General features: G+C 37.9%; 1 protein-coding gene across 1 annotated transcript; it reads right to left on the bottom strand.

The window, feature by feature from the left end:
• Positions 1-217: 217 nt before the first annotated feature.
• On the bottom strand, positions 218-19421 carry fyco1b (FYVE and coiled-coil domain autophagy adaptor 1b). The gene is made up of 18 exons (XM_008434512.2): positions 19337-19421; positions 18724-18799; positions 17534-17640; positions 17107-17232; positions 15164-15270; positions 14070-14213; positions 12605-12701; positions 10066-12465; positions 8865-8957; positions 8415-8533; positions 8047-8214; positions 7743-7883; positions 6163-6371; positions 5899-6034; positions 5316-5420; positions 3754-3964; positions 2898-3007; positions 218-2426 (listed from the first exon to the last, which is right to left on the bottom strand). Exons 2-18 carry the CDS (start codon positions 18782-18784, stop codon positions 2366-2368), a joined length of 4395 nt encoding a protein of 1464 aa, XP_008432734.1. The 5' UTR covers positions 18785-18799; positions 19337-19421; the 3' UTR covers positions 218-2365.
• Positions 19422-19652: the final 231 nt, after the last annotated feature.

Below are 19652 nucleotides of genomic sequence, written 5' to 3'. Positions count from 1 at the left end.
AATATAAAATAGCCAACAATGATTACAAAATGCAAATATTTACAAACATTAACCATTAGTAAGCAGTACAAACTATTACAAACCCTGCATAAAGTTGTTGATTCTGAAAAGATTTATTATAGTTTTGGCTCTTTTCTTTGAAAACAGTGGGCGACACAATAAGGATCGCAGACAAAAAACGACGAGACGATAAAAATGTTCACACAAATCCTATTTATTAAACAAAACYGTTCAACATTTTAGTTTTAGATGCGTTTCATGTAAATTATATTTTAATAAAACATTTGAACATTTGCAAGTAAAATCAGAAATTTAAAGCTCCCATGTCAAATATCCAGTAGAAGACAATGAAAACACATTCACAGATAAAATGAGAAGAAAAAAAAAACAAATATCTACTGGCACAATGACTCAAGGGATGTAGGTCATTCAGTCTTTTTAAAAGTGCATTACACAGCAGTCCTTCTGTAACCTCTTTAAATAGAAATTCCCATTTAGCATGAGTAAAATATAAAATGCATTTAGAATATTTGGCAACATATATTTGTCAGTTAAAACATAARATTTGCATAATTGTTTGAACATTCACTTTTTTCCACAATATTAAATGGATTTTCAGTCTGTGGGATGAACTTTTTAAATRTTCTGCTTTTGAACATTAATCTAAACATTAAATATCTACCTGAAATGTCTACCCAGGGCAAAATAAAATATGAAATTAACATAAATCACAACTTGCATTATTTTAGTTAAACTATTTTTATTTCAAACATGGCAWGTTAGAATATGGTCAAACATAACACGTAATTTCAAAATAAAATCATTCAAAATMAAAGAAAACAATTTATGTAAATTTAAGAAAAATGCAGTAATTGTTTTTTATAGCATATATTCTTCTATCCTTCAAGTATCTCTGGAGAAATAAACTAAACGGGTAGATTAAATAGGGTTTTTGTTTGYAAGTTTCAGAGATCATTAAAGACCCAAAGCTTAACTCAAAGAGTCATTTAAAGAGACTAATAAAGTGAATGTTAATTAGRCTTTAACAGATAGCTCCTAATTAAAGTTTGGGTAACAGACTTGACCTTCCTTCCTGAACTACTTTTTATCTTATAATAAAAAGATGTTAAAAGATCTGCTACATATTTCTACTGATTGTTTGATAACACTGTTCACTGGGTTTTAAACTGGTTTTTAACCATTTAGGAAATTTTAAGGCAGCTAGTTAAATTTAACATTTAGTTAAACCTTAGTTTACCTMTCCAACAGGTTTTTATCAGCCTTATTGAAAACCTGAGGACAGTAAATGTAACGTTATCCATTTAAGTTTGTATTCTTTCAGTTCTGGCCAGTGGCTCAAGTTCCTTTTTCCACCATTCAATATAGAGTATACTGCAAAGTTTAGAAAATGTTATTCTTGAAACATTGAGGTAACAACTGACAAGAAGCCAAACCCTTTTCTAAACAGATATTTTTTATGATAAGGGAGCAGGATTATTACCAAGAGCGCTTCCTCCTCTAATAAAACCTGTAAGTCACTTTTATGAGAACAAAGGCTATTTCAAGAATGTAAAAATAAAGTGTAAAAATGCCACATTTGCCCAGCCAGAATTACAACAAAAGAATGCTGCTTTTTTTATTCTCAAAGAATAAAAAAAAATTAACCATAAACTTTGATTAAAAAAAAAAAAAAAAAAAAAAGCAATCAAAGAGCAAATATCCAAATTAATTTTCAAGTTCTAGGATCTTGTTTTGAAAATTAAGAGTTTATTTTAGGCTTTTTTAGACCCTGTAAGAAACCCTGATGGAAATTTGACTATAACAGACCAATTTACTCCTGTTTTTTACTTTCATTTTCTTCCTTAAACACAGAAAACATAACTGTTACAACACTACAAGTACTGTGGCAGAATTTCAGCCTATAAAACCCATTTATCCAAGTGTGGAGAACATAYTTCATTTACCACCGAACTTCTACAATACGAGAGAAATGAAAACCAACTTAGCCTCATGATAAACCAAACTACAGTTTCACTTCTGCAAAGCTGCCTATAAAAATCCTCATTGCTACATTTAATCTAGGTTTGTCGACACACTATTAAAATCAGTAACATTCTGCAGAGCAGAACAGTTCTTGTGAGTTGTTTGCAGCTTTTGTTCTTTGATAAGACCTCATCTGACGTTCGACGCCTCGTGTGCAAAACCGAGAGACACTTTTTAAATGCCACAACCTTTCACTGAGGCCGCTCCGCAGCTGAAGAGTCGGACCGCTTTACCTTAAAACAAGCCGCGTGAACGTAAACATCTTGACACAGAAARTCACGTCCGCACCCGTTCTCCTTTGTCCCGGTGAGAGGAGGCCAGATTAATCGCAGACAACTGGCTTGGCAAGACTCAGATGATACAGCACTTTCTTTGAAATGAACCTAATTAACAAAAGGGATGTTTAGAGCGAGGAATGAACGGGAGAGGATGGATAGAATGGCTACTGGGAAATTCACCTCTTCATTATTTTGCACCCCGATTTATTTGCCGATGTAATGCCTTTTAATCCGTTTCCTACGTTTTCTATTCATTCTGATTATCTTTKACATTAAAAATTGTTTAAAGATTTGAAACATTAAACTGTGCCAAAAACAGCAAATAAACAGTGGAAACCTAACACTTTCTTACATCGTTGTGCTAAACACTTGAAATGCAAAACATCCATTAGATGAGAAGACAAAACGGACTAGGAGGTGGCACACGGTCAATGCGAAACGTCAAACCTCAGACGGCACTATTTTGTATTTGAAAAAAAAAAAAAAGGGTCAGGAACCAAGTGCACAAGATTTTTAAAGGCACAACATAGTGAAGAGGTGAACTGACCAGCACCCGAATAAGTTACTAAGACTGACCTGGAGAAAGAGTTGTCAAAGATGAGCGTGTATTCTCCCGGGTTCCTGACTTTAAGCTCCCCCTGAATCGTCTCTTTGTGGGAATTACAGCGAGTCAGAGGAATTAAAACCTATCGAAAAGACACTGACGTTTAATKCACACAGAAGTTCACATGTTTTGGGGTTTTTAAAGACTCAATAGAAGAAGAAAATTAAGGGCAACATATAGTAGAGTTTGAAATACTAATGCRTTTTGGCAACCCTGCCTGTTTCCAGATAATTTTGTGTTCGATCCATGTTGATTCCAGACAAGCAGCTGTATGAGTGAATGTAAAACATTACAACGGAGGGAATACCTGCTTACCAACTTATTGCAAACACAAACCTAATTTACTCATACTGAAAGGCATTTTGTACTGGAGCTAAGGATCAGAGTTGTTGTCGTTACATAGACGACCATTTTTCTGACGGACTTAGAAAACTTTATGCCTGTTGTAGTTTTTGCATCTCACAGCTGACATTTTGCTTTGCTTAAACCTGCAACAACTTTACCATCCGTTGTCACTGAAAACAGCTTTGCATATTTCTCTGATAGCAAACAGTTGCTGCAGCTGGCCTGGAGCAGAATAATCATTTAGAGCCGTATTTTGGTCATATTTTGGTCTTATTTTGAACTGCAACATGTTTTTATTATGTTAATGGCGTGATTACAGTACGTCTGTACCGCAAGTGTGCTGAGAGAAAAAAACAGTACTGTAAAAGTTATGTCTGAAAAGCAAAATAATTTCCTTAACATCACAGTAATATTTTCAAATTATGACACTTGGGGAAATAATTTTCATGTGATATGTATTTTAGAACAATCAGTCAGTCTTACCTTGGCCTGCTCCAGCGGAGTCTCTGCACTCTCCCTGTAGACCACACTGAAGGAGATGCTCTTTGGGTCCGAGGTGAAGGTCCAGGACACGGTGGGTCCAGCACAAGTCATAGTAACGGGGACGATGCTGTAACAGCTCGACTTGATGAAGAGCTCCCGAGAGCTTTCCCCAAATCCTGAGATGTCGTCCACCGTTAGGCGGACAGAGAGCCTACAGGCATACACACACAAGCAGTTCCCAAAGAGATAGCATAGCAAACTCGCTAAACCACATTTTGAATTGATTTTGTTAAAAAAWAAATAAATAAAAAAAAAAAATCCTGGACTAATTTCTGCCACATAAATACGACAACCGCTAATTGGCAGAACAACCTTTCACTGCAATTAGAGCTGCAAGTCCCCACCAGGGTTTCACGCTTAGAGACTAAATTGTTTGCCCTTTTTATTTTCAAAATACCTCAAGCCACACCAAAATGCATGGAGTCTGCAAACATCAATTTTAAGTCGTAACAATTGGACTTCTCCACAAAAATACACTCAACTTGTCTGCTGTGTTCTTTTGTTTTCAGAATTTTATGGAAACCATGTGTCATTTTTTTTTCCACTACACAATCATGAACTACTTTGAGTGTGCAAGACATTAATCTCGATAAAAATATTGATGTTTAAAGTTATTAATTTGACAAATTGTGAAAAAACATGAAAGCAAGGAACWGGATRTACCTTAGTGATAAAGTGGTTTACAGCCTAAAGGTCAGTGGTTTTCAGTTCCTACATRAACCTGGAGTCAGAACCCGATTKAGTCCAATCTATCGGCACAATAAAAAGTCGTTGTAGTGCATTTCTATTAGATTAGACAGTAAAGTTAATGTGGGAAATATCGCAGTTGCAGTGCATTTTTTCAATGCAAACTTTGGTAGAATGTCATACTTAAAGTGCAATGCATCAAAGTTTTGGATGCCATTAAAATCTTAGCACTGTTGGAAAGACTTTCCCTGCCTTTAATGCCCACACCAAAAAATAAAGAATAAAATGGTGGGGAACTTGAGATAAGAGAAAAAAAAAGGAAACRCACAGAAAAACAAATTGCTTTAAAAATCATTCCCGAGTATATTGCATTACCTACAGATACAAAGCTTTAGTTTGCAAAGATGTTGCAACCAATTTCATTTAAGGAGATCGTCTGCAAAGGTCACAAACCAAAAAAGGCAGCACAAGTCAAATAATGTTTGTCGGGAGTCCAAAAATAAATGTTAGTTTCAGTAGAAGGATTTAGCACATGGCTCAGCAGCTTCTGGATAAGTCCTGACTCCAGTCCAGGATTTTAGTTTTTCTTGTATTTACCACAAACTAAACCTGCTGTGACCCAAACAAATACTCTTTCCTATGTCCATGGAACACAGTGTAGGTTTTCACTTCCCACTTCAGAGGTTATACTCACTTACAGAATACATTTCTGCCACTTCCGTTTCAAGAGAAAAGCCAACACCTTGTTGCACGATAAACATATTTTACTTGCCTCTTGGTTTTCCTGAGTAACTTTCACTGCAAGCGAAACTTACGTTAGTTCCCCAGACTTCAGCAGGCAGATCTCTGCATCYTGTACGGCAGTGCTCACATCCTCAGCATCCTCTGATGGAAAGTCTCCTGTGCTGGCACTGTTGTTTCTGAACCAGATAGAATAAAAACACACACACACACACACACCCACGCGCACGCACACACACGCACACACACACACTTTCTAAACTTATCTGCAGTGTAGAACTATTTCAAATAAGTTAATACAAACAAGATGACACATTAAGATTAATCTATAAGTCACGTAGGTTTGGTTTAGCTTTTTAACTAGGCATTCGCTGGTGACCGGTGTAAAGTTATCACAAGTTTATGATTTCAAAATGTTTTCAAAGACAGAGAATATCTTAAATATACGACCCAGTTAATGTTCTTTGTTTTTATCTGTATCTTTTGCAACACAACTTAATCTAAATTTCATCTCAAATAGTTGAATTGAAGGAGAGTGAGGCCCCAGGTACCATACACGTGTAAATGTAAAATGTATTTTTCTTTACATTTTATTAAACTTTCATTACTATTCATAATTTCTTTTGTCTGTGTGCTTGTTGCATCTAGGATAGTTACAGTTGTGCTGCCCCCTGCTGGCCGTGTCCAGGAGAGCAGGCAGTGGTAAAAGAGTCATTGTCATAAACTCCGCTGACTTCCTCTTCTGTGATGATGTCGAAAACACCATCATCTGGCTTTTCACCTTCATCTCCTCCTAAAAGTATAATCATCATGCTTTTACTATTATACTTATTATACTGTTCATAAATTGTGCATATTATCAAAACGTAAACCTACAGCAACAACTTAAAGACAGTGTGACTGTGTGAGATCATGTTTCACCTGCAACGCCAGCCATGGATCGGCCAGTCTGCAGCAAGCGGCTGAACGGAGACCCCGGTGCGTTGTGAGCGACCTCCACCTGTGGGTGGCGCTCGACCACTGCGCTGTGCTGGTTGTAACAGTCGGAGCAGCAGCGCTCTCTGTTGCCGCCCTGCTGGGTGCTCACTGCGTTGCTGCAGCAATAGTAGCAGAAGGGACGCCCACACAGCCTGGAAATACAAATATAAAGATGGTATGATGCAGTATGGGCGACAGCTGTGGTCGGTTTAAAATGTAAAATAAAATGCAAGACAAATATGGTTGCATTTTACTATAAAGACGGTTGTACATGTGAAACTAAACATTGTTTGGAATAATTACCTTCAAAAATTATACACAAGCAGTTTTTATTACAGGGTTTATGCATTGAAGGTCAAGCTTATGAAAGACTCAATTTACAAAAATTGCATGTGTCCTTTTTCTTTTCTTATTTTTAAATAAAAACAAATTTATTTTTTCCAGTAACAATAGTCTTTGCCTTATAAGCATACTTGATCAACCAGACTGTTATCTCAAATGAATCAGTAAAGTTTGTTTTTATTAAAGAATTTCAGACTCTTGTGATCCCCTGCAGAAGTAGGACAGCTAACAACACATCAACAGAACTGACCACCATGTTGTGATACAGCATGTTATGAGAAAGATTAAGTTTATAAGAGAAGTGAAATGCAGAAATAAAAACGCCAGTGGATTTCTGCAGAGCTCGTTTGACGTCGGTTCGTGTTTACTTTATCATAACTTGGTTTTTGCGGTAAGAGGAGAAAATTAGAGCGAAGTTCTCTTGCACAACAAACAAGTGTTGCAAACAGTGAAAATGGTGGATTGCTTGCTTGAAGCAAACTCAGTTAAATATTAATCTCTTGTCATGTGAAAAACACAGTGCTTTGCAGAAGTATTCGTACCCCTTGACCTTTTCCCCTCGTTCTCAGGTCACAACAATGAGGGTCAAGGCATGTTACTCGAATGCTATGTGAAAGATGAGATAAAAATAAATCCATAATAGTGAAGTGGAAAAATAGTAACCTAACTTGAAATCTTGAAAAGTGTGATATGCATTTTATTTCAACACTCAGAAGAACCTTTGCCTACAAACCTGCTGCTCAAGTTCATTCTTGAGCATCGGTGACCAATATTTTAGTTGCGCCTTTTTCTTTCCATTTATGGATATTGGACTGAGTGCTCTGTGAGATGTTCCACACCTAACATATTTTTAGAAACTAAACCTGGCTTGGAAACTAATTCTCCAAAGCTTTTTCTCTATCTTTTCTGGAGTGTTCCTCGGTCTTCAGTGTACTGTTTGTTACTTGTCACTTTATATATGTATAAATTTTTCCTTCAACTTCACAAGTACACACTATATTATGTGTTCTAGCACAAAAAAAAATCCCACTGAAAAACACTTGAGATGTGTGCTTGGAGCATGACAGAATGTTAAAACAATTCAATAGGTTACAAATACTTTTGCATAGCACTATAGGATGGCAATTCTAATTGTCAAAAATGATGATAGTTGGTGTTAAATTCTCAGCTGTACATCTGACCTGCAGTTGTATTTGCGCAGCCACCAGCTGAACTGAGTGTGACAACCCAAGCAGTAGTTGACGTCCCTTTCAGTCTCCTCATCACGGAGCTTCTGCTCGAACTCCAGGGCATCAGATTTCTGCCACAGTGCATCTTTTTCTCTGAAAAAAAAAAAAAGCATAACACACTGCATTTATAACAGCCCTTGAGGTTATTTACATGTTACATGGATACAAATGAAAATGAACGGAAGAAAAACAACAGCAAATCAAGAAAATGTCACTGAACATATGAGTAAAGATTAGACTAAGTGATTTCCTATACCTGATAAGCTCCACAAGTCTTTCCTCTAAATTGATTTTGGTGCGATAAAGATCGTCGAGTTCAGCGGCTGTCTTTAAATCAAAGCTCTTTTTGTCCTGTTTGACCCGCCGTAGATTTTCAGCCATTTCCTGACAGGCCCGCTGAGCTGCAGCCAGACTCTCCTCAGACCTGCAACCAGCAAGCATGCAAGGCCAACCTCAGCTCAAACAGTTTTCACTTAAATGCAATATTTAGTTTCAATTAAAAAAGGGAAAAAAAATAAATAAATCATACAAAGCTCTGGATTAAAAATGTACATAATTAGAAAAGTTTAATTAAAAGAGCTTCGAAGTGGCTTAGAATGTGTTTTGGGGAGTACAATATCTCACCTTGATAAATTTTCTTTCAGATGGATTATCTCATCTTCTTTCTGCAGGATGAGATTGTCTGACTCGGCCATCTGGATGTTTTTCTCCCCAATCTGTTGGCAATATCTCCGATTCTCCGCCTGCGTCCAGAACGGCAAAGCAAAGCACAAAGTCTGTGTTTCATGAGTTACGCTTGTAGCCGTGACATCATGATTACTCCAACTGCCAATTTACACGAAGCAACTGGAATTTACTGCAAGTAATTTTGTTACAGTATTACTTTCTAACGTTTGTGGCGTAAACAGGTAGTACATTTCATTTCCTCATATAAACTTTACTTTTGCACGGTAGTGTCTCTGTTGCTCCTCAAGGTGTGAACCATCCAGACATCTTTTTCTTGGTTTTATGAAAACGCATAATAATTCAACAGATTCCTACAAAGTAAGAGTCAACTTCTGAAGCACAACTGACCTCCAGCTGCTTGAGTTTGTTCTCCAGTCGGATTGTTTTCTCCTCTCTGTTAACCAGCTGTAGCTTCACATCTTCCAACTCCTCATTCACCCTCTGGAGAATAAAGTTAGTGAATTAATGTGGTCAAAATTACAAAATGTTAAAACATCATTTTCTTAGGACAGCTGAAAGCATAACTAACAAGGAAAAAATTTTCATTTAGTAAAGTAGTACAGACAAAATGTATGTCGGTTTGAATATGAACATTAATTCCAAACAGGTGACAATAAATTACTAAATATATTCCAATAGGGTGTCTCTAAAAAATTATTCTCACCTGATGAACATTTTCATTTTTCACCATTAAATGAAAACCTTATGTGTAGCTTAAAACAAGAAAACCCCACAAAACGTAAAAAATTATGTGCATTTGTGCTGCACATAATTTTTTTGCCCATCCTTTTTCCGTCAATAGCTTTGACTCATTCAGACTGGATCGGCTGGAGTCTCTGATATTTTCAGTTTTCAAGTGCCACATTATTGTAGTTAAAGGATGAATACAAATGCAAACCACATTAGACTCCAGTTTGGAAACATGTTTCTTTTTCCTTCCATCTCTCAGTTGTTTACTGGTTTGCTTGCATTCTAGCAGATAACACACTAAAATACATTGGTTGTAGACGCAACGTGAGAAAATGAAAAAGGGTATAAATAAATCTGCCAGGCAGAGTATGTTTATTTAATTTTTTAAATCGGTAGAAATATTGCGCTGTTAAATTCTCCCTCGTCTTAATTTTTTTTTTTTTTTTTTTTTTTAGAAACATTGCAAACAGATTTAGGAAGAAAAGTTCATGTTTCACAGATGGCAGCGAATCGTTCTTGGTGTATCAAGAATATCATTGGATAAATAATCTAATAACGAGACTTGTCAGGGAGAGTCTGGCAGGTCTTTAGATGCTGCAAAATGTTGAAGATATAAAAGTATCCAGTAACCTCTAAGTACTTTTAAGAGAATTTTAAGAGAACTATTTTAAATACTTCCTCGTTTCTTGCTTATTGTGCATTTCAACTTCCTCAGTGATTCAACTGAATATGCTGCTCAGCACCAATTATTGACCTTCAAAATGTATTCCTGGTTTATGTATGGATGCAATTATACTCAAACACAGAAGAAACAAGAGAAAGTCACTAATGCATATCGCACTACGTTTCAGTGTCTGACCTGGATCTGGTTTTCATGGTCCGTGGCTTGACTGCTGAGTTGGAGCCGTAGGGCCTGAATCTCTTCATGGCTCGTCTTCTGTCCGGTCTCTGCCTCCTGCTGGGCTTCGCTCAGCTCCGTCTGGAGCTTCTGCCTGAGCAACAACAGATCCTCTTTGTCATGGAGTTGAGAGCAGAGCTCTTGGTTCTCCTGACGCAGTTGTTCCATGCAGGCGTTGAGCCTCTCCGCCTCCTGGGCCGCTGCCTCCTCCAGGTCCCGTAGTCGTGACGACAGGCCTTCCCAGCGCAGCCGAGCCTCCTCATTTTGAGCGGTCAGCATGCAGACGTGCACGCCGAGTTCTGCCATTTCTGTGTTGGCTCTGTGAAGGGCCTCCTGTGAGTCGCTGTTCTCCAGACGCAACGCTTCACAGCGCAGCTTCAGTCGGTCCAGCTCCTCTCTAGAGGCCGTTACCTCCGAAGCCAGCCCCACGCGGGCTTGTGCCTCGACATCGCGCTCCCGCACCAGGGCCTCCTCGCGCTCTCGAGATCTCAGAATCTCATCCACGTGACGCCGGTTCAGCTCCTCCACCTGCGCCTTCAGCTGATCTGATAAAACGCGGAGATCCTCTCGGGAGGCCGCCGTCACCTCCTGCTGAGCCTGGGCCTTCAGCTTGTCCTCGTTTGCCGCCAGCAGCTGCGCCCTGAGCTCCACCACCTCTTCTCGGAGCCTGGTCCCCTCCTTTTGGTTGAGCTCCAACTGGGCCTCAGCGATGACCAGCCTGATTGGGGCCTCTTTGGTGTCCAACGAGGAGGCTTGATGTTCATCTTGAAGCTTTTGTGTTTTTTCATTGCTTTCCGCTGCTCCTTTTTCACGGTGCGAGGTCCCGCTCTCCAGCTCGCCCACTCGAGCCTGGAGGAGCGAACAGCTCACAGCCTGGGCTCTCAGGTTGGCCTCGGCTTCATGGAGTTTTTCAAGCAACTCCGCTTGGCCTCTTTGGGACCCCGTGAGGTTGCTTGCCAGCATGTCAGCTTTTGCATTGAGAAAGTCCAACTCCTGTTGAGTTGTAGTTAATTGCCTCTTCATTGAGGAATGAGTGTCTAAAACCTCTACATTTTCCTGCTGTAACTTTTTCACTTGAGCATCTAACTCATCATTCTGGAGTAACGTCTTTTGGAGAGTCTCTTCAAGTTGCAGGTTTTCATCTAAAAGCTTCTTCTCCCTGTCTTCCACGGTCATTGTTGCAGCTTCTACTCTACCCTTTAGCTGCTTCTCGGAGGCTTTTAAAGCAGCCAGCTGGTCCAGCAGGGCAGCCCTGGCTGCAGTCAACTCTGAAACATTTGCCTCAGCCCTCCTGACTGTTTGGAGAAGCTCTTTGTTTATTTCCATTAGATGATTGCATTGGTTTTTGTGGTCCACGTGATTTTCAGTATCACTACAGACGGAATTACTATCATCAGTTTGGAGGCACAAAGACTCTGCGTCAGCATTTAGCTTCTCTAACTGTTCCTCCAAATGCTTTATTCTTTCTGAGTGAGCAGCTAGGTCTTTCTCTCTAGTTTTTAGAGTTTTCCTTAACTCCAACATCTGACCCTCCAGCTCTTCATAGCTCATACCACATCTTTGTTCTACCTCTTCTTGCAACCTTTTTCGCAGTTCCTCTGCCTGGCGCTCCCTGCTCTCCAGAGAGGCTTGCACGTCCTGCAGCTGGGCTCTCAAGTTTCCGGTCTCCTTCTCTTTCAAAGTCAGCGCCCCTTGAATTCGGCCAACTGCACTCTGTAGTTCCTCCAGCCGTGCAAGAGCCTCCTCTCGTTCGACGTGCGCTCTGGCTTTGACTTCGTCAAGCTTCTCCTCTGTATTCCTCAACTTTTCTTCCCTGAGTTTCAGATCCTGAGACAAATGTTCCGAGTGTCTGGCTGCTTCCTCTGCCTCTCTTTTTGCCTCCAGCCTCTCCTCCTCTGTAGTCTTAAGTCTTTCTAAGAGTTCTTGGATTTTCCAGGCTGTGTCACAGTAGCTGGCTGTTTGTTGTCCCCTTTCATTAAGAGACTCGTCCAATTTAGAAAGGAGCTCCATGTTTTTGCTCTCGGCGGCTCTGAGTCTCTCTTGTAAATCTTTCTGACTCTGGTCCCGATTCAGTCTGTCTTCATTACCTGTTTCTGAGTTACACCTGGCAAGGACCGATGCTGAATTGCCAGACGTCTGAGCCGATAACTGACCTTGGAGGTCTTTGACGACACCTTTCAGCTTAGCAGCCTCCTTGCTCAACTCCTGCACATGTACCAGAAGCTGCTGCTGTTTGAGCTCGGACTGGTCAAGTTCGATGCGCAGATTTTCGGCAATGTTGCAGGACGAATGTTCTCCCAAATCTCCAAGTTCTCCAAGCAGACTGTGACTTACGTCTGGGACCTGAAGGCACTCATGCACCTACTCAGTACATTGAGAAGGAGAAAAGAAATATCTTGTTAAATGCTGTAAAAAAAAAAAWAAWAAATAAAAAAAACGGTCACATTTGACCATATATTTGATTCCAGCTTGTTTATTAATGGGAAACAAAATGAAATACCTGGGAATGTGAAATGTTGCCGACCAGACTGTTGATRCTAGAACAGCGACTTGGAGGCTTCCACAAGAGATTTTGTGTAGCAGCTCCTAAGGTTCTCCTTCACATAAAAAGAGAAAAAAACTGATGATTACTTTTAGAAAGATAAGCGAAGTTTAACTCTTTGTCTTAAATACACTTCTAAATAAACTACCAGCCAAGACACCTCAAATACACATTTCAAATACAAAGTACTTCATGTCCTAAATTTTAAGTGATCAAAAAAGTGCACAGTATTTCAACTGCAAAAGTAGGTAATTTGTATGTGTCCATTAATTTCTAGAAAACTCCTGAGTTATTTCAGTCATTTACAAATGTTGTATTAATGTCATTTTATCGTACTACCACAGAGGAAACCAGCCTACCGTTTTCTGTTTTCTGCACAAGTGCAATGCAAAGCAATGGATGTGGTGATCAAAATCTTTTCACCTCTGGATTCTAGAGCATGATAAAATCATATTTCTCGACTTGTTAATCCAATTAAAGAGGTGATGATGGAACATTATTTTCCTTTGGCAGCGTAAGTGAAATGCAGATACGAAACAAAAATGAATGGTGTAGTAGGTTAACCTAAATCACCACACTGATTCAGTTTCTTGCAGACAAAATGAACTGGAATTTGAACAGCTGCTCGTTTTCAAAGTTAGCATGAGAGTGGAAGCCAGTAAGAAAACTTCCCCAACGACCACTACAATGACACAATTTCGGTTTAACCACCAAATCACAACTACCGTCAAGACGTGTTCAAGTTGTATACAAGAAACAACAATCAGAACTGAAAACTTGTTGTCAACCACTTATGAAAATGTAAAAGCAGAAATTGCCCAGTATACTGCAGACAGATTTTATTTCTGTACAATAGCCATCTGAAGAAATATATACAAAGAAAATGTTTGTGAATCCTTTAAATCATTGATGAATCCATCTTACAGGTTTTAGATTTGTTTGCCCTTAACTATATCTTAACATTAACAATATTGTAAAGCAAAATATGAAAATTTTAAAAACTTATCACTGACTGCAAAATAGGAGAAATAATTCCAAAAAAAAGCTGCAAACAAGAGAAACAAAGGTCAGGGCCTAAGTACAATGCGAGCACTCAGACAACAGGGGACATGTGGATTTGCTAAACGACTGGAAATGTGTGTTGTACTGTGAAACACTGGTGAAATAGTCTGTAATTCACCAAGAGTTTTAATTTGTTCCAATAAAGCGAAATGCAATTTCCCAATACTTCCAGGTCTTGCACAGTTAACTGTAATGATTATTTTTAAACATCTTAAACTAACAATGTAGAGGTATTTATAAACTCAAGATGAGCAAACATATTTTTGCTTTTCCCTACATGAAGCTTTCTCACTACTAGTTTCTAGCACCAAAAGCTTTACCAAACAAATGTAATGTATGCAAATGTAGATGTAAGCGATACCTTGCAAAGGAAGGCCAATCTGCATCCAGGTCGTAACCTCTGGCAGCCACGTCAAATTGGATCTGGTTCAGCTCATAAAGGTCGTTGATTATTTCAGCTGTGATGTAGGACTTGAGGAAGGGACTCCGGGCATAATACCAGTCACTGCATTTCCAGGACATGAATGAAGATAAGTGAAGTAATATGTAGGATGCACACAATTACTTTCTAGTACCAACATGATGTTATCATTCCTGGTAAAGCAATATGCTTTATGCTACTCAGCTAGCAAAACAAACAAAAACAATTGAATGAAAGTGAGCTGTCACTGGAACACATGAGAAAAGGGCTTGTGTGGCAAACATCAAAAACATAGAGATATGAAAAATATCCTCATTCAACTTATGGTGACACATCAAAATAGACATTTTAGAAATGCTTTCTTTACTCATGTGGTTTTCAATCTGTTGCAAGGATCACACCAGAGACACTTGTGGTTTTAGTGGCATCCTGAGGATATTATGGTGTAAAGATGAATGCAAATTAATTACTAGGCTCTTGTAGATAAAAGGAAAAGCTGTTGAAGCACATTGCTATTGTCAAAAACACTTAAAAGAGAAGTGCGCTGAAGTTTCACTGCTTCAGGAAACAGGAACAAACACCGACGGCTGCATATGCTGCATTTCATTTACCCGTTTTGCCATTGTCACTACAAAAGGAATTCTGAATTACTTTTTATTTAACATGTATTTCTTTCAAATAAAATGCAAACACATAAAAAAGTCACATAAGAAAGTGTAACAGCGCAACAAAAATCATCCTAAAAAGATACTATATAGCACCCCAGTCGATTAAAAGGTCAAATGTAAATAAAACAACTTCAAGTTTAAAGGAAGCCAGGAACTGAGAATGTATGCTGGGATGTAAGGTTAAGGTTGTGTTGTCAGAAAAAACAGAAACAAAACGTAAAATCGGGAATGGAAAGTAAACAGTTCCTCAGAATGAATCTAGAAACGCAGTGCGCCCCCCGCCCTGGCTTAACGGAGAAAAACAAAACTAAGTAACAACAAGTACACGGCGATAAACAGCAGCACAGCATTTAAGACTTATCTGACCTTGTAACCTTCTGATTAATGAAACACTGCTGCAGAGTGTCTGCAAGACGCTGGTGGACAAGGGAGTAGCGGATGAAGGCTCGTCCTTTTCCCAGCGATGTCTTCAACTGAGAAAATAAAAACATGCATTTTATTATGCAACCACAGATACACAACCAAGGAAAACATCAGACAGGACAGAGAAAAGGTTATAGAAAAGTTTAACAGAACCTGGGCTATTTTGCATTGAATCTAAAAGAAAATTGCAGTGGTAACCAGAGTTTAGACCAGGCCCAAAAGTCCAGCCCGACTCTCAAGCATGTACTTTAGGAAATCTGAATGCAAATGAACAATTCTCTCTTCTCTCTTTTTTAATCTCTAAAACAATTAGAAAACATGTATGTCTTGCTTCTACATTACATTTATGCACTATTTTGTATTTATGTATCAAATCCAAATAAAACACTAATGTTTGTGGTTGTAATCTGGCAGAATATTACATTCAAGAGCATCGGAAACTGTTCCAAGGCACTACTTACATTTTTTAACACCTTACATTCTTTTGGTTAATATCAATAAATGAGATTTTGTATTTGATGAAAATTTAAACGCAGGGAAAATAGCCCATAAAAAACTATGTCAGCTGATGAAAGACGTTGCGTTTTTTCCTACATTTGTGATGCATACAATGTCTATAAAACATAGAATTCCAACTGGGAATTATTTGCTTTATTGTCTGAACTTTAACTGATCAACTGCAGAAATAGTTCCCTTGTAAATTTGCTCATAAAATAATTTATCTTTTAACCATATAGTACACAGAAGTAAGCATGTAATCTATGTTAAATAAAATACTCTGAAAGCATTAGCAGATGGAAGGATCTTAAGTAAGACGACCGATACAACAATCTAGCAGACGGACACCAGCTGGAGTTCTTGGACTTGTTCAGAGTTCGCAATCAAAAAGTAAAGCTGAAGTAAGAAAACTAAAAGCCCACAAGAATTTATTAGTAAGTATTTAGCTTTAGTGGAAAAAACAACTCACACTGTGCATATCTTTAATTCATATTGATGTGTTTTGATAATACATCAAACATAATTTTTTATGTGACATAATATCTGATCAAAATGCATGTTAAACTGTACTAAACAAACAATAAATGTAATGTGGTAACAACTTTTAATAAATTATGACTTGATGTTTCTCTTTGTGCCACAGACTGAATCAAACTGAATATTTTAGCAAGCAGTGTGGACAAAACAAGCAATTTAGAAGGCTGGAAGCATCAGCAGCAGTTTCAATAAATGTCAATAAGCACAAATCAAAGTAAAAAAAATAACTATGAAAGCAATTGCATCATAATCCTGACAAACAATATACATTGAAGTTCTAAACTGTTTATGAAAGAAATGTAATATTGAGCTATTTTAAAGCTGAAAACTCAACCTATCAGAAAAAAAACATGCACATTCCACAATATGTCTTTAGCCAAATGATTAAGTAAATGATTAAGAGATTGTGTAGGTTGGTAATTCAGCAGTAGCACACGTCTAAGAAACAATGTTACCTTAGGTCACCAAAACCTAAAGGCAAATAAAACAAATCTATAACTTGAATTGAAAACTAAATCTGTTTTTTTTTTTTTTTGTTTTATTAAGACAGTCAAACAATGAATAATTTAAATACTGTAAAAATAGAACATAGTGTAATGCCAATCTTAAAGCTCACCACAGTGACTTCCAAGCACAAAACACGAGAAAGGAAGAAATTGCAGAAAGATGTGAGTTGCAGCAACTAGCAGTATCTTCTAGTCCTCCTGACTAACAGAGGATTACCTACATGATTAAACAGTCATTGTGTATCTGGACGAGCACATGTGACGCGTGCCAGGGCAGGACGGGGGCACAGACGCTGTGTGCATCTGCGTGCGTGTACGTACGTGTGTGTTGCATGGGAGGATTACCTCAGGGATGGATTTAACAGAACGGATGCCATCGTTAGCTCCTTTGATCTTAATCAGGCAGTCGCAGAAGTAATCCCAGTAGTCTTTTCTTTGGCCAAGAAAGGTTGTCTTCTCTTTCTGGTCAAACTGGGTCACACAAAACAGTAGCATGTTAAAATGTCCTCAGTGTGACATGGGTTATCAAACAGGTCTGTAAATTCTGTTTATATCAAGTCGATCTATGCATATCCTTTTTCCACGTCTATCCTTCAACATCATATACTGTAATTTTGTTGGCATTAAACAAACATATCACGTAATCATGAATCCTGAAAAGTACAACCCAAATAATGTATATTCACATGTTTATCCTTAGCTTATTTCTTTTAATTACTCGGATCATTTAAAACAAATCAATACATGCTATATTGTGGTAGAGACACCATACCTGCAAAAGGTATTCAAGCTTATAGAAGAACTTGTGCAGATTAGCACTGTCATCTGTTATAGGTTCATTACACTCCTTGTGTTCTTTAGTCAACTCCATCACAGCATCTGTGTTAAAACAGTAAGAGCAGAATTACCATATACCAATAAAAATAAGCTTTCAAGAGAAAAGAAAATTGGGCAATTCCATTTTTTTAATTCTGCAAATTAAAAGACATAAAAGACAAAAAAAAAACTGCTACAGGTTCATTAATACATACAACACCTGTAAATCCAAAAGAAAACAAAATTTAAAATGATTCCCAATTATGCAGAATAGCAGTATGTTTCTAACCTCTGTTTAACTTTAACATCATAAAAAAGAGCATTAAAGCTCATGTTGCTGTTGGTTTATCCATGTGTAATTAGAAAAGGTGAAGGGACTAGGTAATGATGAACTGAATGATCAAGCGGAAAAAAAATAACATTTTTCTGTGTCTGAAATGCCCACTACTGATCTTTGGCCAATTGACTGCTCCACCTTCAACAAAAACCCTAATCTTCAAACCTTAAGCAATACATTATTTGACACACATGCTATTAGCCAATATATTGTTCAACTGGAAAAACCTGCAACACAACAATCACTTAGATTTTACTTTGACAACTGCCATGGACTAAATCTGCTTTTGTAGCCCGTTAATAATAAAACTAATCTGCAGTACTTAGAAGCAGTACTACTGTTTTTGTAGTAGTCCTGTTGTATAAATGTATACATTCGTACATGTACTTGTTCATGTACGAATATGTCAAGGAACATGAAACCATATTAGAGATGCTTATTAAGCCTCTTAATGCAAAGATATGTCATCTAAAGGAAACAAACTCAAACCACAAAGATGCCATGCAAAATAACCCAAACCTTCCATCAGAATTAAACACCACATAACAACGTCCTCTGTTCTCAATGTCACTGGCTAGAGCTGTTTCTAAGGCAGAAGGGGAAATTACATTATACTTACAATTGGATAGAAACTTACACAACTTAATATAAATCTGTCTATATGCTTGTATTTTATTAAAATGATCAGAATATCAATTTCTGGCAATGACTTTAATCTATTTTWGTATTTTTCTGCGGGATGACGTATGTTGTTCAATTGACATATCAAACAGTCGTATTTGTAGTATGTGTGTGAATGTATTAATTACCGTGTAGATCTCTGATTATCCTCTGCAGCTGTTTATCTCCAACCGAYGAGGAGGAGGCCATTGTGAAGGGATAAGGCTGGCAGACAGGGATTTCATAAGGAGTCAAAAAAACATATTCAGGCTACTTTACTGCGGCTTACACGGCGAATTAATGTCATGCTTTCCCACGCGAAAGAATATCTGAATGTCATCTCTGACATTCAGTGTGTTCACTACAAATTAAACAAACATTGAGGAAATATATATCCACAGATTTATGTGTATTGGGATGCTGTAGCAGAGCAAAGTTAGCAAAGTCCTCCTGATGTTGGGAGGCAGAAAAACAACGACGACAGCTGACCGAATCTCACTGTGTGTTGATCTTATCATATAACACTGGTACACAATTTAACGTGATTTGAAATCAGAATAATGCCTGATAACACTAATAAACAGCTTTGAAACGCAACATAAACATCGACTAGTCAGAGCTGTGTCTGAGCATGCACCTGCTCCAAGCTATCAACTTCCTGCTCTGATTTTATCGACATTTCCGTAATTTGTGTCGCTAGTTTAACTAAAATTACCAAAATGACGCCTTCTCAATAAAAATACAACAATATAAAATACATACCCGATAAGTAGAACTGTCCGCAACGTCTAGTTTCTTGTTGATTCAGCCAAAACAAAACCTTGCTGGCTCTGGAGGCGGGCTCAAGAATTACTGACAGACTGATTGACCAATCAGCTCAATGGAAGTGTAGTTTGGCTGAGAGACACATAATTTTAGAACATTTTTTATTTATTGAACCATTAGAATCCACATAAGGTTGAAAAAGAGAAGATATAAGTGTTATTTGGCAAAAACACAGAACTAAATAAATGACTATAGAAGCCTGAAAAAATTATTCAAACAAAATATTTTATTACCAATATATCAACAACAACAA

This window comes from Poecilia reticulata, linkage group LG17 (assembly GCF_000633615.1).
Source record: "Poecilia reticulata strain Guanapo linkage group LG17, Guppy_female_1.0+MT, whole genome shotgun sequence".
NCBI lineage: Eukaryota > Metazoa > Chordata > Actinopteri > Cyprinodontiformes > Poeciliidae > Poecilia > Poecilia reticulata.
This window is presented reverse-complemented; position numbering and strand designations above follow the sequence as displayed.